Here is a 14,860-nt window from a genome sequence, read left to right on the forward strand (position 1 = left end):
CGGTATGTATTTCATGTTTCACCAAGTGAGTGCGTCCAAAGTCACTAGAATGACTACAAAATATATTGCTAAAGTCAGAAACTAACCTTTGAAATTCTTCACGAATGGCGGCTGGCACATCCTCATCAAAGGGGAAACGGGTTTCAGAGCACATGGAAGCGTATTGGGTACCATCGTCGTTTGCGGGCATCACTTCAACTTCGGTTGCGTTTCCTATTACGGTGTCTGCAGGTAGCTTCACCAAAGATGAGTTCGTGCTGATCAGCCGTATTGGCCAGGCTATCTGCTCTGAATGTACTAACGTGCGCCCCATGAAAACACCTTCAGGAAGTTTAATTTCGACTGCAGCTGAAATTAGAACAGATTGCATTACGTCATTTCTATTAGCTGGTACCATAAGAAATGTGTCAGATCGTGCTGGCAGGCAAACGGCGGACTTCAAAATTACTTTTTCCCCCTGAAGGAATGATGGTCCCGCCAGGGGAACTGATCCATTCTCCAGCTCAAGTTGAAAATCTCTAAGGTTGATTGTCGCACGTTGTTGGTACAGAAAGTCCAATCCTAATATAGCAGGGGTATGTGCACCGATAACCAAAAATAAATGCCGAAACTTTAACTGACCCAACTTAAACTCCAGTTGGACCTTTCCTTTTGAAAAGAATTCACCATTTCCTGCAGCGAGGAGTTTGCAGTGGGCAGGTTGTATCGTAGCTCCTGCCGGCACACTGTTATACGGAATAAGGGACACGGCTGCGCCGGTGTCTACGATAAAAGGTGTACTTACGCCATTCACCACAGCATGTATGAGCAGACCATCACTGTTGACTACCCTGATATTTAAATCTGAGGTGAGCGCTCCATCTCCTAATGTTTCTTGGTTCTGTTCCTGTAATGGTTGTTGATTTTCATTAATTACCTCATTTGGAGCGATTGCATTTAATTTCGTCGACTTTCGCTCCACATAGTCGACGAGTTCTGGTTTTCCTGCTGCTCACGATGACGCTGGTTGACACTGAAAACGTTTCGTGATCGGTTTCGATCAGTGCGCGATGATATTTCTTGAGCTGCTTTAATTGTTGAAGGCTGTCCTGCAACGACTAAACGCATTAAATCTAGATCGCGTAGACCATCGATAAATTGAATTTTAAGTGCTTCAGTAACGAAAGATGTAGGTGAGTTTGGAAAAGCGGCGGTGGCCAAAAGTTCTAAAGCGGTGGCAAATTCGGTCAAACCTTCCCTTGGGCCCTGGACGCGTCGCTTGAATTCTTGATAACTAACCTGTGCTGGCACCGTAAATTTCTCGGTGAAAAGCTGACTCAGTTGCTCCCATGAGGGCGGTGGGTTTAAAGGCAGTGCCCTTATAAGGCGTAAGCCGCGCAGATTTGCGATCACCGCCATCACTTTCTCGGCAGTGGTCCACCCGTAGAAGTTGGCGGTATGCTCCACTAAACACTTATAGTCAGACCAAGATGTGCCGTCATAAGGCGATACGTCGTATTGACAAAACGAGCGGCGTGAAATGTGTGCGTCGCTTTGAAGAACACCATTAGTAGTGGTGTTTGACTGCCTTAATAGATGTTGTTGCTGTGTTTCTTCGTTAACTATGCCGGAACCATGAGCGACTGGTGCGGAAATCATCCTGGAATCTAGAACACTAGACGTAGTAATTGGTGGTGTTGACGCTGCCGCGTTAGGACCCCTCGGATACGCTCCGCTTGCGGTAACTGCCGATATAGTTTGCGATTGCCCAGGATAACTGACGCTTGGTAGATGGCAGGCCATTGTTGTCGATGTACCAAAATTCGCCATCGATGCTTGTGGATAAATGTGTTGTTCAAATTTTGATGCCAACCGTTCTTCGAAACTGTCTGACAGCGATTTTACCTCCGATCTTAACTGCTGAATCTCACGTTGCTGACCAGAAGGCTGTGCCTGCAAGAATGAGGTGAGGTGGTCATCCATCGCTTCTGAGAAAGCAGCAAACTGCTCTTGGATGTCCTTCTGGATTTGACGTTGGAGCTGGTTCAGCTCCTTAGATTTATATGGCATGGTACGCTTATAGACTAGAACGCTAGCCTGTTCGATTTGGTGCACTAATATGCACCCCACACCTGACACCAGTGTTGTAATAAGAATCGACACTTGGTGTATGCGGTTCCCGAGAGGGTTTTTATTAATTACAAATTGTGATGTCGTTTAACAACTAACTCAGTATATGACAAAAGTGGTCTTTTATAGACAAATCAAAATAAAAAGTATTCCGTTATCCTCGCATTCCAATCGGTGTTTTGCATTATTGCTGTTGTACTATAGGTAATTTTTCTGCTTGGCTTTCCCGCTGTTCTGCTTGCGTCACTATTGTTTTTCAACCTCTCTCTGACTGCGTGTGCTAAGTCACTGTTATATGCATAATCAGGGTCGTCGCAAACTGTGTAATTGAAAGGGGATAGTAGTAGGGTGGTATACTTTCATAACAGTATTAATGAGTATTTTAAAAGGGCGTGGGCCTAAGTTCTATAGATGGACGCCGTTTCGAGATATCGCCATAAAGATGGATCAGGGGTGACTCTAGAATTTGTTTGTACTATATGGGTATCAAATGAAAGGTGTTAATAAGTATTTTGAAAGGGAGTGGGCCTTAGTTCTATAGGTGGACGCCTTTTCGGAATATCGTTATAAAAGTGGACCAGGGTTGACTTTAGAATGCGTTTGTACAATATGGGTATCAAACGAAAGGTGTTAATAAGTGTTTTAAAACGGAGTGGGCCTTAGTTCTATAGGTGGACGCCTTTTCGGAATATCGTTATAAAAGTGGACCAGGGGTGACTCTAGAATGCGTTTATACAATATGGGTATCAAATGAAAGGTGTTAATGTGTATTTTAAAAGGGCGTGGGCCTTAGTTCTATAGGTGGACGCCTTTTCGAGATATCGCCATAAAGGTGGACCAGGGGTGACTCTAGAATTTGTTTGTACGATATGGGTATCAAATGAAAGGTGTTAATGAGTATTTTAAAAGGGCGTGGTCCTTAGTTCTATAGGTGAATGCCTTTTCGAGATATCGCCATAAACGTGGACCAGGGGTGACTAGAATTTGTTTGTACGATATGGGTATCAAATGAAAGGTGTTAATCAGTATTTTAAAAGGGCGTGAGCCTTAGTTCTTAAGGTGGACGCCTTTTCGAAATATCGCCATAAAGGTGGACCAGGGGCGACTCTAGAATTTGTTTGTACGATATGGGTATCAAATTAAAGGTGTTAATTAGTATTTTAAAAAGGAGTGGGCCTTAGTTCTACATGTGGACGCCTTTTCGAGATATCGCCATAAACGTGGACCAGGGGTGACTCTAGAATGTGTTTGTACGATATGGGTATCAAATTAAAGGTATTAATGTGGGTTTTAAAAGGGAGTGGCCCTTAGTTGTATATGTGAAGGCGTTTTCGAGATATCGACTAGAATGTGGACCAGGATGACCCAGAACATCATCGGAGTTCAAAGAGTGACAAGCATACATGGCGCTGAGTCGAATAAAGTCTTTGGAAGGATTATGTATTGAGGACTCAGATTGTAACAAATTGTCAGGAAAGAGTCCTTGTAATAATGAGTCACTAAATGAACTAAATATAATGAGGAATAATAGGCAATTAAATAAAGACTAAAAACTTAAAAATAAAATGATTTAAAAAAAAAATTGTAAGTTAAACGGTTTTATTGAAAACAATACTTACATGAAGTAATAATAATACTAAAAGCTAGAAAATAATTAGGTAGGTCCTAGGTACTGGTCATCTCACTCGTCATCAATCTAGGGCGTTGATCAGACAATTAAATAAAAACGTTGGACGAGTGAAATTTCTAAAAATGTTAGGTGTAACATAATCAGGGTTCAGTTGGTCTTACTTGTGACTATCAATAGAAATTTGACGCTAGATTGATGAGCAGTTTGATGACTAGCACCTAGGACCTAGCTAATTATTTTCTATCTTTTAGTATTATTATTACTTAATGTAAGTATTGTTTTCAATAAAAACGTTTCGTTTACAAATTTTTTTTAAATTATTTTATTTATAATTTATTTTCTGTAACCTTTACAAGAACCGTTCGTATTTTACTCCCCACACGTTAAATTCTTTTGCTAGGTCGAAATTTTAAAATGACGACTTAGTTCGGAACTCGTTATATGGTATCCATTCTAACAGAAATGAGCGCTTGCAAAATAGATTTTTGTACATTCTTTATCGCATTTAATGTTTGATTTGCCTATTCCCTTACATATTTATCGCTGTAAACGAATAAATTTGCAATCCCTCTCGGGTAGAAGGTTAGTTGCTAGTATGCTGTTCCTGCATGGTTTACTATGTACCCTTTGCTACAACTAATAAAATTGAATGTTCCAAGTAGATCGTTACGTCATGTTGATCTCTTTGCTATTGACTGTTGTAGGAGTAATTACGCTCTAATTTAACCTATTATGATATATTCTCCAGTAACTTAAAAGTTGTATGTATTTTCAGTAAGCAATTGTATGCTATTTTTAGTAAACAATTTTTAAGCAAATTTTTTATATCCTCTGTATAACTGGTCTAATCGTTGACATTTTGTAACCTATTCTGTAAGGTTTTTAATCATAGACTGTAATAAATAAATAAAATAAAATGTTAAGGTTTTAGTACTTTCTATGGTTTTTTAAGATAAAATTTCATTAAAACACAGTACATACGAAGACTAGGAACTTTGTGAATTGCATAAATATTTTTTTTAATTGTAGGTGTACTGTCAGATGAAGATCGGCATGAACGTAAACGAATGGCTGCGATTCTTTATCAGAAGTATAAAAATCGAGCAAGCGTAATTAATCCCGGCTCTAAGGAAGTTCCCAAAGGTAAACCGAATTGCTTAGCAGGATTAACGTTTTTAATCACCGGCATATTGGAGTCTCTGGAGCGAGACGAAGCAGCGTCAATTATTAAGGAGTTGGGTGGGAAAATGGTAACTACGGTTGGTAAAAGGTTAAATTATTTAGTTGTTGGTGAGGAAGCTGGTCCCAAGAAACTTGTGCAAGCAGAAGAACTAGGTGTTAATGTAATAAGTGAAGGTGGACTTTTTGATTTAATTCGTGAAAAATCAGGCGACCACCCGAAAAAAGCTTTCAAAGGAGAAAAACAAACAGATATGAAAACAAAAGAGTCTGAGTCACAAAATTCTAGAACGGATGAAAAAAAAAGCCAAGGGAATTTTAAGGGATCATCCCCACAAAAGAAACAAAAACTCGAAAGATCTGAGGACAAAATAAATGAAAAAGCCTCACCAAAAGAGGAAAATATAACCATGAAAAATGAAACTAAAGAAGTAACGAAAGTCAAACCGAAAGTAGATGATGCAGCGCTTCAGTGGGTAGAGAAACATAAACCAACTAGTGTAAAAGAAATCGTTGGACAATTCGGACCGAATAGTAACGTATCCAAGTAAGTAGACATTGGTGTATTTTGAAACGATTATCCGTCATCTCTTGTCAAATTTGGTATTCATACAAGCCGATTTCAGCTTTGTGCCATATTAGTTAATTCTTAACACGATCCACAGGTTTTCAACGGAGAACACCACCTAAAAAAGAGTTTCGTTCAAAAGGGACTGACGGGCCACAGCTGAGCCGGAGAGCTGGTGCCAGATGGCATGTGTATACGGATGATTCCAAATTAATGGAAGTGGCCTGGTCTGCTGTTTACTGTGTCGATTCAGAAATTAGAAAGGTCTCACAGGCTGCCAGATTACTGCAGCGTCTTTCAGGCGGAGATTGTAGCCGTGAAGAAAGCAGCTGAAACCCTGGATTCTGGAATGCAAAGAAGCGTTGGAAAAACTTCGCTCAGGCCGGACCATACATCTATACTGGGTTCCCGGTCATAAAGGTATAAAAGTTAACGAAAAGGCCGATGCGTAGGCAAAGAAGGGTGCAACATTCGCTGAAACGACGATATACGCCCCAACAAGAGAAATTGGGAGGCAGTCGCATTTATCACTCACCAACACCACCTACCCAATTGTCAACCTCGCCTATCCGCGGTGAATCCTGTTTCACTAACAGACGAGGCTCTGGCGACCCCAAGCTCCGCATGGAACTTGGGTTTGGGGAGGGAGGGATGGCCTGAAGGTTTAATGTGGCCATATAATTTATTCTCGAGATAGTCGGGCTAGCACCTTAATGGTGCTGTGTTACCGGAGCGTACCGGATCTGTATCCGGCAAAGGACCATCACATTGACAACACTCCCCAAATCCTTCGGGGAGCAACCTTATCGCTACAACAACAACAACATCACCTACCCGTGGCGAATCCTGTTTCTTTAACAGCCGAGGCTCTGGCGACCTCAAAATCATCATGGATCTGTGGGGTAGGAGGGAGGGATGGCCTAGAAGGTTTCATGTGGTCATACCATATCATTAGCGAAAAGTTCAGGCTAGTACCTTAATGGTGCTTGTTACCGGAACGTACCGGATCTGCATCCGCCAAAGGACCATCAACATCGATAACACTCCTCAAGGCCTTCGGGGAGTGTCTTTATCGCTACAACAACAACAACTACATCATTCACCACTCCGTGCAGTATAATTTATTTAATCCCGCCATCAGCCACAGGGACAGTGTCGTGGATCGTCAAGTAATATCTGTCCGGTCAGGCAATGCGAATATAGAAACATCAACATCTACATCCCTCCTGTCGCGTGAGGCCCAGTGCATATTGCCCTGATTTCAGTGGCGTTCTCACTGGTGAAAATCGCACTATTCTTGGCGCTTTTCACTGCCCTTCCAATACCGGTTGATGCCCTTCAAGGGAACGTGCTTTCCGAAAGGTTATTGAATCTACGTCGGCTCGTCGACATACCCGTTGGAAGGATTAAGGAAATCCGGCCACACTTTCCAACGGAGGCCGCACCCTGCCGATCCCATGCAGGGACATAAACCTGCCCATCAGACAGCTTGTAGACAAACACAAGCGTGAGAAATGGGAGGGACACCTAAAGAACTGTAACTCTGTACCGGTGTAGGCTCAACAAGCATTAAGGTTAGTTAACGAATAGAAAACGAATCGAACTCTAATTTATATCTCTAAGATAGAAGGTTAGAGGGCGATTTGCGAAACTATCCAGAACTATAGCATTCTCGACAAAAAGGAGACTTTGTTCGCGATATCGTGAAAAGGGTTAGAATTGTAATCGAATTCTACCGTCGAGTTCTAAGTTGGCTCTAATGTAAAACTTAAATGGAAGCGCAATTCAAATTAATTATTTAAAATCAATACAATTTTCGTTGTTTTATTATTTCAAATACTTCTTCATGATACCAGTCAGGGTATCATGCCAACCCCTCTTTACCATTTTTACTTATTTTAATTATTACATATGAAAAACTGATTTTGAAACGAACAATATTTTCGTAAAAATTTTCACGATTTTTATTTCTAGAGAATAATAACACTAGGGATAAGTGATCATAGAATGTCTAGTGTTTCTCAAATAATTCTCTAATCGCATTCTAACCTAGTCTACGATTATAGATGTATTAGAGAGATTATAGATTTATCGAATTCTACTGTAAAATCACAATATTTCTCTAATGTTAGAAGCCGAAGAATGAGGACAAAAGGAAGTACCTCAGAGTCAGTGCAGTTGCGCCTTGGCAACCACATCACTGTTGGCGGCCATAATTTCGAAATAGTAAAAGACTTCGTGTACTTATTTGGTTGCTGGTTGCATTAACACAAACAACAACATCCGCTCTGAAATTCAGCGAAGAATCACTCTTGCCAATAAATGCTACTTTCGACTACCACGATGACGATGACCACATTAAACCTTCTAGAACATCCCGCCCCACCCCTGGTTCCATGAGGAACTTGGGGTCGTCAGAGCTTCGCCTGCTAAATATGTATGTATGTGTAAGATATTGTAACGAATTTACTGAAATTCCTCTTATTTGCAACCTTATACTAACGTTCGAATCACTAAACTGTTGAATAAATAACTCCACTATATAATAATGCAAAATGGCCTTTATTAAAGTACTTCACAATAACACTTATACTTCGCAACTGATAGCTTGCTTTTATACTGTTTGGTTTCCTCGTTGGCATGTTTCTAGGCGCTTCTATTTCTAGAATTTGCTAATTAGTTACCAGCTATAAAATTACCAGCTATAACTAAGTTTATAGCTTCTCATATGCGCGTGTATATGTGAGTGATACTTGCACAAATTATTGCATACTTTTGGGAGTATCTCAGATATATGCATGTGTTTGTGCGTTGCTCTCCGCTGCTTGTATGGACATATGTATAGACATAATGATTGATGTATTGATGTGCATACAAGACACTGCTAAGTATTGGCTTAGAGATGATAGTATCCCTTAGTGCTGCTAATATTCGTCACACTGCCCTCCACCTAAGTGATCGTCCCGATCAGACAAATCTCTCGATCTAAACGCTGCCAGCATCTCCAAATGAACCACTCTTCTATTTCGTGGTTTCCCAATTGTTTGTATGCGGTAGATGACATCACTGATCCTCTTCACAACTCTGCACGGGCCTTGCCAACTGCACCAAAATTTGGATGGAACACTTTTCCGCCTGTGAGAGTTGTATAACAGTACCAAATCTCCCTCCAAGAAACCTTCCGAATTATTGTTCTCATCGTACCTGCGTTTCATCTTACTACTCATTAACCTGGATCGTTCCTTCGCACTCTGTTGTTTGGCCAATGAACTACTTTGTAGAGCTTGCTCTTGACGGATTGGCTTCACATAATCAGTATCGTTCCGACGTTTCCCATCAGTAGTGCGCCCTGGCTTGAAACCACCCTTGCATTCTTTCTGGGAAATTCTTTCGTTCGTTTTAGTGCGTCCTTTAGGGTTTTTCAAGGCCAGTGTTTCTCTCGCAGGTACCTTCGGTTTTGATTTGTTTGACCCATTCGTTTCATCAACTTTTGCCCGATCTACTTTCCTTGACTTTTGTGGTCTGTGTCGAATCTTCTCCACCAGCACTCGCTTACTGCTGAACCCCTTCTCCAAACTGAAGTTAAGTGGCACATCCTTGTTTTTATAGCGCATAATCTTTCTCCGCATATCGATCCTGATGTCATGGTCATCTAAGAAGTCCACCCCCAATATGACTTCATCAACGATCTCCGCCACAACGAATTTGTGTAGAACCATGACCTCCCCAATTAAGACTTCACAGATCACTTCTCCCAGGACTTGGTTATACTCGCCAGTGACCGTACGCAACCTTGCTCCAGGTAATGGCTTTATTCTCCTGTTTACCAAATCTGATTGAATCAAGGAGTGAGATGCGCCCGTATCTACAGTCAGTACACGTTCTTTGCCATCCACATTCCCTCTGATGGTAAGACTGCTTGATTTCCTTCCAATTTGCGACACAGATATCACAGGACATTCAATAGCTGGAGATAGCTCTCGATCTCTACATCTTACTCGTTATTGCTCATCCCCTCCAGCTTTGTTATTAAGACCACCCATGCTGTTGCAACCACTAGGATCAAGATCGCAATGACGTGCAATGTGACCGGGCTTCCCGCATTTGAAGCATTTGATAACTCTTTCACTCCGCTTTTCCGATCCTTTCAGCGCCTCCAATATTGTGTTCACCCAGTCTGGCCTTTATACCTCCACACGGCGGCTTTGCACGCTGGCTTACACAGTAGCGATGCTGTTTCCTGAATCAGAGCATGTGATACCGTTTCTGTGAATGTAGGTTTTGAGTTTGCTATATCTGTCTCCTATGCTCGGTCCCGTATCGTCCCTCTAGAGCGCCGATCAATGCTTCATAAGAGTTCCGTTCGCCCTCTGGAATGGTTTGTTAAATCTCAGCTGCAGGCCCTTTCAATGCCATGAACAGTGCAGCAACTTTATCTTCAGCATTCCAGTTGTTCACTGCTGATGTCTTCTCAAATTGAAGCTTAAAGACCTGGAAAGGAACAGAGCCGTCAAAAGATGGTGTCTTTACCTTTGGACTACTTGCGGAAGCAGCCGGGCGACTTATTTGCAACTCCTGTATACGACCTCTCAAAGTTTCTATCTTGGCATCAATTTTGTCCTCAAGCTGTACAATTTTTGTATCCTGTGCTTCCAGCTTTGATGTTACCCTTGCTTCCTGTGCTTCTAACTGCGAAGACATTTGTGCCACCTGCAATGATAAGTGCTCCTCTTGTGCTTCCATCTTAGATGTAATCTGTGTCGACATTTCTGAAATACACGTTTCTTGTGCTTCAATCTTCGAGGTTATTTCTGACGACATTTCTGCAATACGTGTCTCCTTTGATTCCATCTTGGATGCCATATATGTCTTCTGTTCTTCCAGTTGTGATGTTATATTTGTCTTTTGTTCTGCCAGTTGAGATGTTATATTTGTCTTTTGTTCTTCCAGTTGAGATGACACTGTCGATATTTGAGCAGATATTGCAGCCAAAATCATGTTCACGTCTGTGCTGGTAACTGTTTGCGATGTTTCGTTTTTCTCTTCAATTTTTGTTGTTGATTCTTCAATATCAGGATAAAAGACATACCCGTCCACATTAATTCCTTCCAACTCCATTGCCTCTCGTAGTCGTGCCTGAAGTTCGAGTTTATTGCCGGTTGTATTCAATCCACGGCTCTCCAACTCCTTCAGTTGCTGGATCTTCAATTCACTCCACTTTGCTATGTCCAAGTTGTATTCGAAGTCTTCGGAATTTATTCAACAGTCCCACTCCTGACACCAATTGTAACGAATTTACTGAAATTCCTCTTATTTGCAACCTTCTACTAACGTTCGAATCACTAAACTGTTGAATAAATAACTCCACTATTCAATAATGCAAAATGGCCTTTATCGTACCTCAACTGTTGCTGCTCTTATACTGTCTGGTTTCCTCGTTGGCATATTTCTAGGCGCTTCTATTCCTAGTATTTACTAGTTAGTTACCAGCTATAAAATTACCAGCTATAAGTACGTTTATAGCCTCTCATATGCGCGTGTATATGTGAGTGATACTTGCACAAAGTATGTCCTACTTTTGGGAGTATCTCAGATATATGCATATGTTTGGGAGTTGCTCTCCGCTGCTTGTATGGACATATGTATAGACATAATGATTGATTTATTGATGTGCATACAAGTTGTTGTTTTTGTTGTAGCAGTGCTTTGCCCCACCTAACAGCCGCGACCGATCACAAATTGTCATCAATATTCTCTAACGGGAGTCCAAGGAAACTTGGTGTTTCAACAGGGGTGGACCATAATGAAAGGGGTGTTAGAGGCGTTGGTTTCACATTACAAGTAAAGAGATGGTTGGTGTCATGTGGGGACACATTGCAAGCGGGGCATACATTTTGTATGTCGGGGTTGATTCTGGATAGGTAAGAGTTTAACCTGTTACAGTATCCAGATCGAAGTTGAGCAAGAGTGACACGCGTTTCCCTGGGGAGTATGCGTTCCTCTTCCACAAGTTTTGGGTACTTTTCCTTGAGTACTGGATTCACCGGGCAATTCCCGACATAAAGGTCCGACGCCTGTTTGTAGAGTTCACCAAGGACCTGCTTGTATTTTTTGCTTCATACGGCTGGGTTCTCAGGTGCCGTATTTCCTCAAAATGCTTACGGAGATGACTCCTTAAGCCCCTAGGCGGTGTTGGCTCATCAATCAGATGTCTGTTTGAATGCCCAGGTTTCTGGGTATTCAAGAGGAACTATTTGTTTAGCATCTCATTTCTCTCTCTGATAGGGGAGTATTCTCGCCTCATTATGTAGATGGTGTTCTGGGGACATAAGAAGACAGCCCGTGGCGATTCTGAGGGCAGTATTTTGGCAGGCCTGTAGCTTCTTCCAGTGGGTAATTTTTTGGCTTGGCGACCATATTGGTGACGCGTAGCACGTAAACGGCTGGCCAATTGCTTTGTATGTAGTAATGAGCGTTTCTTTATCTTTTCCCCAGGTACTGCCAGCAAGGGATTTGAGGATTTTATTACGGCTCTGGATTTTCGGAACAATTGCGGCTGCGTGCTCACCAAAATGTAGATCCTGATCAAACGTCACACCCAAGGTTTTAGTGTGTAGGACAGTCGGTAGCGTAGTGCCATCGACGTGGATGGTCAAAATGGTGGACATTTGGGACGTCCATGTTGTAAATAAGGTCGCGGAAGATTTAGTCGGTAATAATGCCAGGTTTCGCGAGGCGAAAAAACTGGATAGATCAGGGAGGTAGCCGTTTATTCTGTTGCAGAGCTCATCGATCTTTGGGCCTGGGCCTGTGGCCATTATTGTGCATTCATCGGCGTATGAAACGATAGTGACTCCTTCTGGTGGTGAAGGTAGCTTAGATATGTAGAAATTAAACAAAAGTGGGGATAGGACACCACCCTGTGGCACCCCTTGTTTAATTCTTCTTGGTTTTGATGTTTCGTTTCTAAATTGCACCGATGCATGCCGACCGCCCAGATAATTTGCGGTCCACCTTTTAAGACATGGGGGAAGGGTAGACCCTTCCAGGTCTTGCAGTAACGTTCCATGGTTGACCGTATCAAAAGCTTTCGATAGGTCTAGCGCTACGAGTACTGTTCTATGGTGGGGGTTTTGATTTAAACCGCAATTTATCTGGGTTCTGATGGTATTTAGCGCGGTGGTGGTGCTATGGAGTTTTCTGAAGCCATGCAGGCTAGCTGCAAATTTGCTTGGAAGTAGGGGAGTAAAATGGCTTCAAGCGTCTTTGCTATTGGCGATAGGAGAGATATCGGACGATACGGCTCTCATATGTTAGCTGGTTTCCCATTTTTCGGGTATGACACAAGTGGAAAGAGACAGGCTGAAGACATGTGCTAAGTATTTGAAACCCTCTTTCCCTATGCTTTTAAGCATCGGCATGGCTATGTCGTCTGGGCCCACTGCTTTGGATGGTTTAGCGTGACCAATGGCATCTTCAACCTCTCTGGCGGTGATGGTAATTGGTGACGCGCTGAATTTATGTTTATGTGCGTGTCTGTTGGCCCTCCTTCTATCTTTGTCGACCGTAGAATGCATTACATATTGACGGCAGAAACCGCTTGTTGTTGTTGTTGTAGCGATAAGGTTGCTCCCCCAAGGCTTTGGGGAGTGTTATCGATGTGATGGTCCTTTGCGGGATACAAATTCGGTACGCTCCGGTACCATAGCACCATTAAGGTGCTAGCCCGACCATCTCGGGAACGATTTATCTGGCCACGTTAAACCTTCAGGCCATTCCCTCCCTCCCTACCCCCAAGTTCCATGAAGAGCTTGGGGTCGCCAGAGCCTCGTCTGTTAGTGAAACAGGATTCGCCGCGGATAGGTGAGGTTGACAATTGGGTTTGGAGAAGCTATATATTGCGCTGGCAACCTGAAACGTTGCGCTACACAGCCCTTGAATCTGGTATTTTAGTCGCCTCTTACGACAGGCATACCTACCGCAGGTATATTCTGATCCCCTAACCCGCTGGGGTGGCAGAAAGCGCTCGCGCATTTTTTCGAATCCGACAGCACTTTATCGCCGAAGGCGATGGACACCTGTCATTGTGCTTAGACGGATTCGATAGGGACTTTACGGTGGACCAAAGGCAGAGAGGTTACAACCTCTTAGGTGCCCCTCTCATTTCGCCCGCTTGTGTTCATCCACATAGGCCATAGGCCTTGACGTTCTAAGACATTGTCCCTGCGGTCGATGCCAGGATCAAATATATGATATTGCACAGAGTGGTGTATGATAAACGCGAGGCCGCCTCCATTTCCGCTCATGCGATATTTTCTGTGGACGTTATTAGTCTCTTGAATCGCAGCAATGCGGATGTTGTGCCGCTTCATGAAATCGACTATCTCCGTGATCTCCCCAGTTAGTCCATTACAGATTAACTGCAGAATTCTGAAGTGCAAAGGGGGAGACGTGCCCACTCTGGGGGTAAGTGACAGGTGACCACGCCTGGGTTGAGGAAGGCCAGGACGCAACTGCTGTTGTGGCCTGTGACTGGGCGTCCTTGGGCAAGCATTGGGGTACCCGGTAAATTGGGGTTTGTGACCTGGCAATGAAACCCGTCGGGGGTTGCCGTCGCGGAGACCAGAACATCTAGGAAAGTGGCACCGCCCAAGGCAGGAGCTGCATTGGGCGCACGTCGCAAACATATATATTCTGTGCTGGCAAACGGTGCAAACGGGGTTAGGGACTAAGAGTCTGTTTCCCTGACCTACACGATTGCTGCCGGAAAAGAGGGGGAGAAGACGGGGGCAGGGGCTGATGCTCAGCATTGCTACCGACTCTACTACGGAGATAGTAGTTATGAGTGGTAGCAGCTGTTTGAGTTGTTGGCGCCGCGGGCGCGAGCAGCAGCGGGTACTAGTTGTGGCTTGCTGAGCAGCTGGGCTGCTGGAAGGTAGTGGGGGAGGGGGGGGGGGGGGGGCGATGAGGCGTAGACTACGGGACGCCCTTGGACGTGAACAGCAAGGCGCCACAAAAGATTTATAAGTTACGTGGACGTCGGGTTTTGGGATCAAGTCCAGAACAACCTGTCCGATGCAAACATCCCTTACACGAGACATACTGAACAGAGTATGACCGTCCTAAAAAGATTCTTTTCCGGCAGATGCAGCAAAACCATTTCTCAGGACCGGGGTCAGGAGACGGACCCGGATTGGATTCGATACCTTCCCGGAGCAAGGAATATGGAGCAGTCCCGCTGCAAGGAGCTGCTGGGAGGATGACAATTTGTGGGAGGGACGCAACAAATTAAATGGGGTTACACTGAAATGACAGTCCTTGGTCGGGAAAAATCCCGAGTCGCTCCGGTACATAGAACCGACTGCCTTGGGAAG

The 14,860-nt window shown here is 43.4% G+C and overlaps 1 protein-coding gene across 2 annotated transcripts in view; it reads left to right on the forward strand.

Annotated features, from left to right (window-relative positions):
* The window catches only part of Gnf1 (germ line transcription factor 1), a 134,489-nt gene that overhangs the window by 82,182 nt on the left and 37,447 nt on the right, over positions 1 to 14,860 (forward strand). For both annotated transcript variants that reach the window (XM_067759745.1, XM_067759744.1), the window contains exon 3: positions 4,769 to 5,465. In XM_067759745.1, the coding sequence (XP_067615846.1) occupies positions 4,769 to 5,465 (697 nt within the window). The remainder of the gene's footprint in view (positions 1 to 4,768; positions 5,466 to 14,860) is intronic.

Source organism: Eurosta solidaginis, chromosome 1 (assembly GCF_040869045.1).
Source record: "Eurosta solidaginis isolate ZX-2024a chromosome 1, ASM4086904v1, whole genome shotgun sequence".
In the NCBI taxonomy this organism is placed as follows: domain Eukaryota; kingdom Metazoa; phylum Arthropoda; class Insecta; order Diptera; family Tephritidae; genus Eurosta; species Eurosta solidaginis.